Genomic DNA, 9,376 nt, shown 5'->3' on the forward strand with positions numbered 1-9,376 from the left:
TGCGATAGTGCACGCATGCGGGTCCCGACGATACGAAATTCAGGTCCGCACAGTACCTAATGAGACCTAACTGTTAAGCCCTATTCCGACTGCTGTGAATTGGGGAAATTCGTACAAAAGGTATCAATGGTAAGAATCATGCTCCTCCACTCGATTTCCACCATCAAAGATTCCCATGACATCCAATGGAGCTCGATCTCGATGCACACTGTCCTCTTAATATGCCCAACGGAACCCGATTACCTTGTAGCAAGGGTGGAACCGAGAGTCACATCATCTTCTACATGCATGCCGCGTCTACCATAAGCACAGAGCAGATGAAGTAGTTGGTTGTGAGGAGGGCCAAATTGGGCTTATGTAGAAGAGCTGAGGTTCCAATGGTAATAATTTCCGCAAGGGAAAGAGAGGGAGATGATCTATAAATTTCTAGGAAGATGCATTCAAGATGGTCAACACGCTTTATGAGCTTCCTAGGAAGATGCATTCAAGATGCTACTGAGACAGAATGGGTCATGGACGAATACAGCCCGATTGGTCAAGCTGAGGCACGCGAGCCTTATTAAGTCTCTGAAAAAATTATCACTACTCAAAGAATTACTTCGCACATCAATGGCTGTATATGTGATGATGTTTTGTAGGCTGAATTTGTGCTAAAATATTCAACTAAAATATTCTTTGTTTTGTTTATTCAACCAAAATCCTTAATTAGGAGCATAGAAATAGAATCCCAATAGACCTGATCGATCAAATGAACAGAAACTAAGGAGTAAACTATTATGGAAAGAATCTCTTTCTTTCTATTATCTTGTTTCTACTTTTATGTATATATCTTTATGTACCATACAGAGAATAAACTTAGTATAGAAGTAGATAATATTTTCCTTTATTATCAGCTAGAATAGTTGTATACATACCTTTTCAGAATGAATGCAAATTCAAGCTTTTTTGCTCAATCACATCTCTCTACATGGTATCAGAGCATCGATCCTGAGGAATCGTCAAAATTCTTTCATTGCCGGCCAATCTTTTGGTCGAGCTTCCATCCTGCCAGTTCCATTCAAACTGAGCGTCCTACTCTTAATTTGCTATCTTGCCAGTTCTCTTCAAACTGGGCGTCATCCTTGATTTGTTATTTTGCTAAATTCACCTTTGACTTGTTAAAATGTCGAAGAATACAGACAGTGGTAATTCTGCCACAACCATGCCTCCAGCATACGTTCTGTCTCCCTCTGATGGCCCTGGAACACAACTTATCTCCTGCAAGCTCAACGGAAGAAATTACAATACATGGTCTCAGGCTATGCAGACTGCATTACGAGCAAAGAACAAGCTCGTTTTTATCGAAGGTAAATTGAAACAGCCGGCAGAAGGAGAAGCTTACCACGAACAGTGGATGACATGCAACTCGATGCTTGTCTCTTGGCTCTTCAATCACTTAGACGAGGAACTACAGAGCTCTGTGGCTGGAGCGAAAAACGCCAAAATTCTCTGGGACGATCTCAAGGAACGTTTCTCGCAAGGTAATGAAGCGAGAATTCATCAGCTCAAAACTGAAATTTGCTTACTCAGACAGGACGGAAAATCAGTCTCGGAATACTATTCGAAATTAAAGAGTTTTTGGGACGAATTAGACTTATACCTTGATTTACCGGCATGTATCTGTGACGCCGGTGCCCGAATCGCTGCTCAGAGGGAGAAGGAAAAGGTTCACCAATTCTTGATCGGGCTCAACTCCGATTTTTCGACCATTCGGTCGCAAATCCTAAGCATGGACCCACTGCCCAGCGTCAATCGAGCTCATTCGATGGCCGCTCATGATGAAGCTCAGCGCTTGATTGCTCAAGGAAGGGATTCCGGCTCCGACGTGATGGGCTTTGCAGCCAAAATGGCGACCGATTCAGGGGTCGTTAACCCTAATTTCTCCAGGGTCGGTAACCCTAATTTCAACCCCAATCGAGGCGATTTCAAACCTCGAGCCTGACCATTATGTGATTTCTGTGGGCGAAACGGCCACCACCGAGCCACCTGCTACCAGCTTCACCGCCACCCGAACTCCGACCAGGCGAATCAACGCGGCGCGCGAGGGAACCCATCCGGGCAGTCTCGGCCTGGAGGAAAGTTAGGGTTCTCGTCTCCTTCTGTTTCGCAGATACGCGGAGGAGGAAATTCCGGTTCCGGTTCGGGTCATTCTGTTTTATCGGGCAATCACTATTCGAGCGGCCCATTCCAGACGCGCTCGGCCCAAGAGACTCGTGGGCAGTGGAGGCCCAATCATTCAGCCCAGCACATTCCGTCCCAGAGTGGAACAGGCCATATGGCTGCCCAGGCCCAGGCCCAGGGCGATCAGGCCCCTGACCTTAGCAAACTGGCACATCTCACTGAGGCCCAATTACAGCAACTGGTTTCGATGGTCTCACGAGATGATGGTGAGATAAATCGTTTAAGCGGTGAGACTTTTGTGCCAATTACTTCAAAAATTGATTGGATCATTGATTCAGGAGCTTCTCGACATATGACTGGTAACTTGGACAGTTTTTTTGATATTACTCCAGTTCATGATGGTCCGATTATCCACGTTCCAAATGGAACAACGAAAGCCACTTTTATTGGGAAAATCTCTTTGGGAGCAAATATTGTCCTTCCTAATGTTCTCTACGTGCCAGATTTTAATTGCAACTTATTATCCGTGGCTCAATTATATCGGGAATTTAATTGGAGTGTGCACTATATTTCTGGCTTGTGTTTGATTCAGGACCGCACCTCGGGGAGTACGATTGGAGTGGGTGAACTTCACGGGGGGGTCTGGCTTCTGCGACGAGTGTCTTCTTTATTTCAGAGAGCACGAGCAATGAAAGCAGATACTGAAGACATTTGGCACAAGCGGTTGGGTCATCCTTCCTGTCGTATTAAGTTTGAGAGTAATTCCATTTTTATGAATCGATCAGATAGTAATGCACTTTGTGACATATGTTGTCGAGCGAAACAGACACGCTCCAATTTTCCAACAAGTCCCAATAAAGCTTCCTTCCCATTCCAATTAATACATTGTGACATATGGGGGCCTTACAAGGTTTCGTCAATTTCTGGTGCTCGATATTTCTTATCAATTGTGGATGATTTTAGCAGAGCTGTATGGGTTTATCTCCTCCGAGATAAGTCAGAAGCCCAGAGTTTCCTGATCAGTTTCTGCAAGCTGGTTAAGAATCAATTTGATCGAACAGTGAAGACTGTACGCAGTGACAATGGATCAGAATTCACAAGTCGGGTTGTCCAAGGCTATTTTTCTGATAATGGGATTATCCACCAAACTTCATGCATTGACACACCTCAGCAAAATAGGCGGGTCGAACGCAAGCACCGTCACATTCTTAATGTAGCCCGGGCATTAATGTTTCAAGCCTCGCTTCCTATTGAATTTTGGGGGGAGTGCATCTCCGCTGCGGCGCATCTCATTAACCTCACACCTTCAAGTGTTCTATCGGGAAAGACACCATTTGAACTCCTTTTTCATCGGAAGCCGGATTATCAGCATGTTCGTGTCTTTGGATGCCTTTGTTATGCACATCATAATCCACGTTTTAAGGATAAGTTTGGGCCACGTTCCAGAAGATGCATTTTCATTGGATATCCTTTTGGAAAGAAAGGTTGGCGGGTTTATGACTTGGAAAACCGTGAGGTCTTTATTTCTCGAGATGTTCGGTTTAATGAGGCTGACTTTCCATTCAGCAAAAGACAGTCTGCTGATTAATTAGTCCTGGGATTCGTTTCTTAGATGATACCGGCTTAGTAATTCAGGGGGAGTTTTTCGGCTCAAGCGGCTCAAGTCTGACTGGGGAAACATCATCCAATCCCAACCAGTCCAGTTTAGATGAGGGTACACATGATCCTGAGCCCAATCTGTCCAATAGAATAACTACTGAGCCTGTTCCGCTTGACCCGGCACCCGATACATCTTCTTCTGACCTGATGGTTTCCTCTTCTTCTGGAGTCCAAGCAGATTGCATTGCCCGTTCCAAGGCCCCTCGAGATACTCGTCAACCTAGTTGGTTCAAAGATTTTGTTTCTCACACAGCTCGTTGCCTTGATTACCCCCCCCCCCCCCCCCCCCCCCCCCCCCCCGCCATCAAATCACCTACTCCATCGCGCTCTCCAGGTACGTCTCATCCTCTCGAACATTACCTTACATACTCTGACATTGATGCCACACAATTATCCTTTCTTGCTGCTATTGATTCCGACATGGAGCCGAGGACCTACTCCAAAGCAGCTAGGGATTCACGTTGGTGCCACGCAATGTCAGAAGAAATTCGCGCTCTTGAGGATAATAATACTTGGGTTGTTCAGTCACTTCCTCCTGGGAAGAAACCCATTGGCTGTAAATGGGTTTTCAAGATTAAAAGACGGGCAGATGGCACTGTGGAGCGTTATAAAGCTCGACTGGTGGCAAAAGGCTTCACTCAGATTGAAGGTGTCGACTTCCATGAGACCTTTGCTCCAGTTGCCAAATTAGTCACAGTACGTTGTCTTTTAACCATTGCTGTTGCTAAAAACTGGGAAATGCATAAGCTTGATGTTCATAATGCTTTTCTTCACGGGGACTTGGATGAAGAAGTTTACATGTCCCTCCCTCCTGGCTTTCGCTCCGCCAACTCTGGTCAGGTTTGTCGATTGCAGAAATCTTTATATGGTCTACGCCAGGCCTCGCGCAATTGGTACTCAAAGTTTGCCACTGCTCTTATACAATATGGTTTCCAGCAATCTGAAGCTGATCACTCTTTATTCACCTTCTCTCATGACGGTGTGTTTCTTGCTGTGCTTGTTTACGTGGATGATATGATTCTCGTTTCCAATGACTCTGTCTCCTGTGCTCATTTCAAGAATTATCTTCATCAATGCTTCCGCATTAAAGATCTTGGACCATTATCATATTTTCTGGGGATAGAAATTATTCGGAGCGGTTCAGGTCTTTTTCTAAACCAACGGAAGTACACTCTGGACATTCTCACTGAAGCTGGTATGTTAGGCTCTCGACCAGCTTACTTTCCGATGGAACAACAGCATCGGTTATCTCATGATAGTGGCGATTCCATTCCTGATCCAGGACAATATCGTCGCCTCGTTGGTCGTCTTCTATATCTTACTATCACCAGACCGGAGCTCAGCTACTCTGTCCATATTTTATCTCAGTTCTTACAGGACCCCCGTCAAGGCCACTGGGATGCTGCCATACGAGTTCTTCGCTACCTCAAGCAATCTCCAGGACAAGGAATTTTTCTTTGTCCCACTTCTCTATCATTAACAGCTTACTGTGATGCGGATTGGGCCAGTTGTCCTATGACTAGGCGATCCGTGACTGGCTATTTTATCACTCTTGGTGGAAGCCCCATCTCTTGGAAGACCAAAAAGCAAACAACGGTCTCCAAGTCCTCCGCAGAAGCAGAATACCGAGCCATGGCAGCAACAGTCAGTGAACTCCTTTGGCTTCGCTCTCTTCTTAGCTCCCTTGGTGTTCTTCATGCTGGCCCCATGCGCTTATTATGCGATAATCAAGCGGCTCTCCACATTGCCTCCAATCCTGTCTTCCATGAGCGCACCAAGCACATTGAAATCGATTGTCACTTCATCAGACAATATTTACGCTCTGGCACTATTGTCACTTCCCATGTGTCTTCGCGCTTTCAACTGGCTGACATATTCACCAAGGCACTTGGGCGCGATCAATTTCATTTTCTCCTCAGCAAGTTGGGAATTCGGAATCCTCATTCTCCAACTTGAGGGGGAGTATTATGGAAAGAATCTCTTTCTTTCTATTATCTTGTTTCTACTTTTATGTATATATCTTTATGTACCATACAGAGAATAAACTTAGTATAGAAGTAGATAATATTTTCCTTTATTATCAGCTAGAATAGTTGTATACATACCTTTTCAGAATGAATGCAAATTCAAGCTTTTCTGCTCAATCACATCTCTCTACATAAACATCCATTGCGACCCGCATTAAGGTTTCTGCCTATGCACACACAAAGTATTCACCTTTAATATCAGTTGCATGAAACCGATCAATCAAAAGCCTCTGTAAGTCGAATTCCCAAATGATAATCTAAAAGCTTACTGCCGATGTAGAAATTTTAGTCAGACGAAATTAGCTACAAAATACACATCTAATGAGCCATGCTTTCCGCTTATTGCAAATATCGGGATTCCAGTCAAGAGGAGATTAAATGCTTTGCGCTTATAATGAGGCACAGTCCACAATTACAGACTTGGGACTAGATTTCAGCCTCATTTGTACAGCAATGGAGCATCTCGACCACTTGGCTCATTGTGGGTCTGTCATCTTTGTCGTCTGCAACGCATTGAAGGGCCACTGCGACCAGAACCTCGACCTTCTTTACATCATATCCACCTTCTATGGAGTGATCGACGATCTCTTCGATCCTTGTCGCCGTTGGAACTTCTCCGCTCATCTTTTGTTTCACCCAAGAAGTCAGCCCTAGGTTCTCTGTCTCGCCTCCCGTGCTGGTATCCAGCACTCCTCCCCCCGGGCTCCGCCCTGTGACCATCTCTAGCAGTACAATCCCATAGCTGTACACATCAACCTTGGACGTGATTGATAGGTTGTAAACCCACTCCGGTGCCATGTAGCCCCGAGTCCCTCTAATCTTAGAGAAACTTGAATGTTTTACGTCCCCGCGGTTTAGAAGCTTGGAGAGCCCAAAGTCTGCCACTTTGGGTTTGTAATTCAAGTCCAAAAGTATGTTCTGAGGTTTCACGTCACAGTGCAAGACCCACTCCAAGCACTCCTCATGTAAATAGGCAAGTCCCCTCGCCGCCTCGACTGCAACATCAAACCTCTTTCCCCAGTCTAGTGTGCCTTTGGCAAGGTTCTCGGCCAATGAGCCGTGCTCCATGTACTCATAGACTAGAAGGCGGTGCTTCCCCTCGGCACAGTAGCCCCATAGCTCAAGCAGGTTCATGTGATTGAGCTTCCCAATCGTGCTCACCTCCGCGAGGAACTCCTCCTCTCCGTGAAGGGTCATCTCATTAAGCCGCTTCACCGCTGCACTCCGATCACCCAACAGGATTGCCCTGTAAACGCTCCCTACAGCCCCTCTACCAATTTCTTCCCTGAAATTCCGTGTAGCCTTTCTGAGCTCGGCGTATGTGTACCTTCTGAATCCCATAGCAGCAAGATGATACCCCTGCCTGGCTTCATCTTTCGCTTTCCATGTCCCGGTTACGAAACATAGCACAAGGAGTACCCCTAGGGCCTCAAATCCTGCAATCACCACCGCCAAAATCAGCAGAATCTTCAACAGCAACTCACTCTCATGTCTTCTGGAATATACTCTGTGTAGCTCAACATCCTTCGGACTGTGTGAGCAATTTAAGGTGGAAGATTCCAGCTGGAGTTGTTCAGAGGACAGTATGGCTTTGGGCAACCTGAAATAGATGGTCCCATAACCAGTGGCCGAGGCACGCCCGTTCAATAGCAACACCTTGGGGTAACAATCATGCCGGTTACTGTCTCGAAATTTGTACTGAAACCCTTTGCAGTTGCACAACTCCAAGCATTTCTTTTTGCATTGATTCAAGGTGTAATTTGGGTAGTGGTCCTCATCGTAGCCATAGAAATCCAGGTGTGGAAAACGGATGAATTCACCTGTCTCAGGATCAGGTAACTTGCAGAAGCTCTCGAACTTTGGCTTGCATCCCTGAGACCAATCGCTAAGGTTTTTCCTCTCATATCCTGGGGCATAAGAGCAGCTCCTCCCGGATCTTGCGTTATACAGGCACACGGCATTGGGCCCACAAATTCCATGTACATCGCAGGGTGTGGTGATTGCCTGCCATGAGATAGTCCACTCACCATTCCTCGACAGGCTGTACAGGCGGACATTTCCATCGAAGTCCAACGTCAGCCTTCTTGGAATTTTCTCCCCATAATCGGAAGCCAAAAATTTCCAATCGTCAGAGGAGGTGAAGTTGCCAAGAGAGTCTAGCAACGCAACCCGACTGTCATTGTATGTGGTCCTCCCATAATCCCAAGGAAGTTGGTAAGGATGGGGCCAGTATACGCTCGAGATCTCAGGGCCACTGTAAAGGAGCCGGAGGATGTTGTCATTGTCAAAATAGAATTTGTAGTAGCCCGAGGAGATATTTCCACGGGCTCTGGACGAGACAAGCTCGGTAAACCGGGTGAACTTCTGTTCAGGGTGAAGCGTATTGGTTGGGTGATCAAAGCTCTGCCACATGACTGTGTCATCTACTGGCCTAGGGCCAAAGCTACGAAGTATGAGGTTTCCGGAGTCGAGAAGGTGCAACCCAACATAGGTGGCTGATGAAGATAAGGCTATGTCAGTGGACCAGACAACCTTGTGGCCGGCATCAGTCAAGAAAAGATTTCCATGCTTGTCGAGGATGAGTTTTGAGTGTTTGCCGTTGACTGGTTTGTCTCGATTTGCCATCCAAACGATGCAGTCAAGCATGCAGGATCGGTTACTGAACCATACAGCAAATGAGTACGCATTACGGCCAACTGGGTGAAACCCAGCGAAGAAGGCACCATTTGGGGAACTCAGGACGTCATCTGGATCATCAACAGAGAGGGCGGAGCCTCTCCTGAGAAAGCGGTCCCGGTGAACTGAAGTTGATGAGGTTAACGAAAAAGAGATTGCGAGGAAGAGGAGAACTGGCATGAACAATGATGATGAGATGAAGGAAAATATTGGGTTTCTCATGCCTTGGAATGCTACAGCCTACGAAGCGTTGATGCTTTTTTATCTCCATTTCACCCCTGTGACCACTCAACTAGAAATTGACATTGCATGAAAGACCATCTGGTGTGATAGCATCGCGAGCACATGTTACATGCCATGTTATTGGCTGAGCTACGTAGTTTACACGCTAACTGGCACACATCACGCAATACCCCAGACATTATTTCTTCATCATTTCTTCGCTTAATTAAGAGATAAATCTATCAGAAATTCACATTGAGTGTATCTACTTTGTGCTCATTTCATGCATGTCGAAGTCAATCCTGCAGCATCAGATTTCGGTTGTTTCCTAAGAGGCCGGTTATCTGGGCCAGTCTCAGCTCAGGTGCGTCCAATAAACAGCGACTACATGACCACATCAATCATTACGCGCATGCTTGCGTATTGCAAGTGATGCTATAACCCCGATTTGACGTCAAGTACCTGGCACTAGGAAATTTCTACCATTCCTTACGTGGACGACGGTTCCATGCCCCCCAAATCCGAGGAAAAAGGAGCTAAGGAACTCTTCACCAAAGGAACCGTAGAAACTTCCCCGGGAACAAATTATACATTAAGTGATCTTATATTATAGATAAGAATCATAACATCAA

General features: G+C 46.0%; 1 protein-coding gene across 1 annotated transcript; it reads right to left on the reverse strand.

Annotated features, from left to right (window-relative positions):
- Window positions 1-5,800: 5,800 nt before the first annotated feature.
- LOC116192448 (putative receptor protein kinase ZmPK1) lies at window positions 5,801-8,911 on the reverse strand. The gene has a single exon (XM_031521001.1). It carries the CDS (start codon window positions 8,742-8,744, stop codon window positions 6,273-6,275), a length of 2,472 nt encoding a protein of 823 aa, XP_031376861.1. The 5' UTR covers window positions 8,745-8,911; the 3' UTR covers window positions 5,801-6,272.
- Between the last annotated feature and the right edge of the window lie 465 nt (window positions 8,912-9,376).

The sequence above is a fragment of the Punica granatum genome, chromosome 1, assembly GCF_007655135.1.
Source record: "Punica granatum isolate Tunisia-2019 chromosome 1, ASM765513v2, whole genome shotgun sequence".
Taxonomy (NCBI): domain Eukaryota; kingdom Viridiplantae; phylum Streptophyta; class Magnoliopsida; order Myrtales; family Lythraceae; genus Punica; species Punica granatum.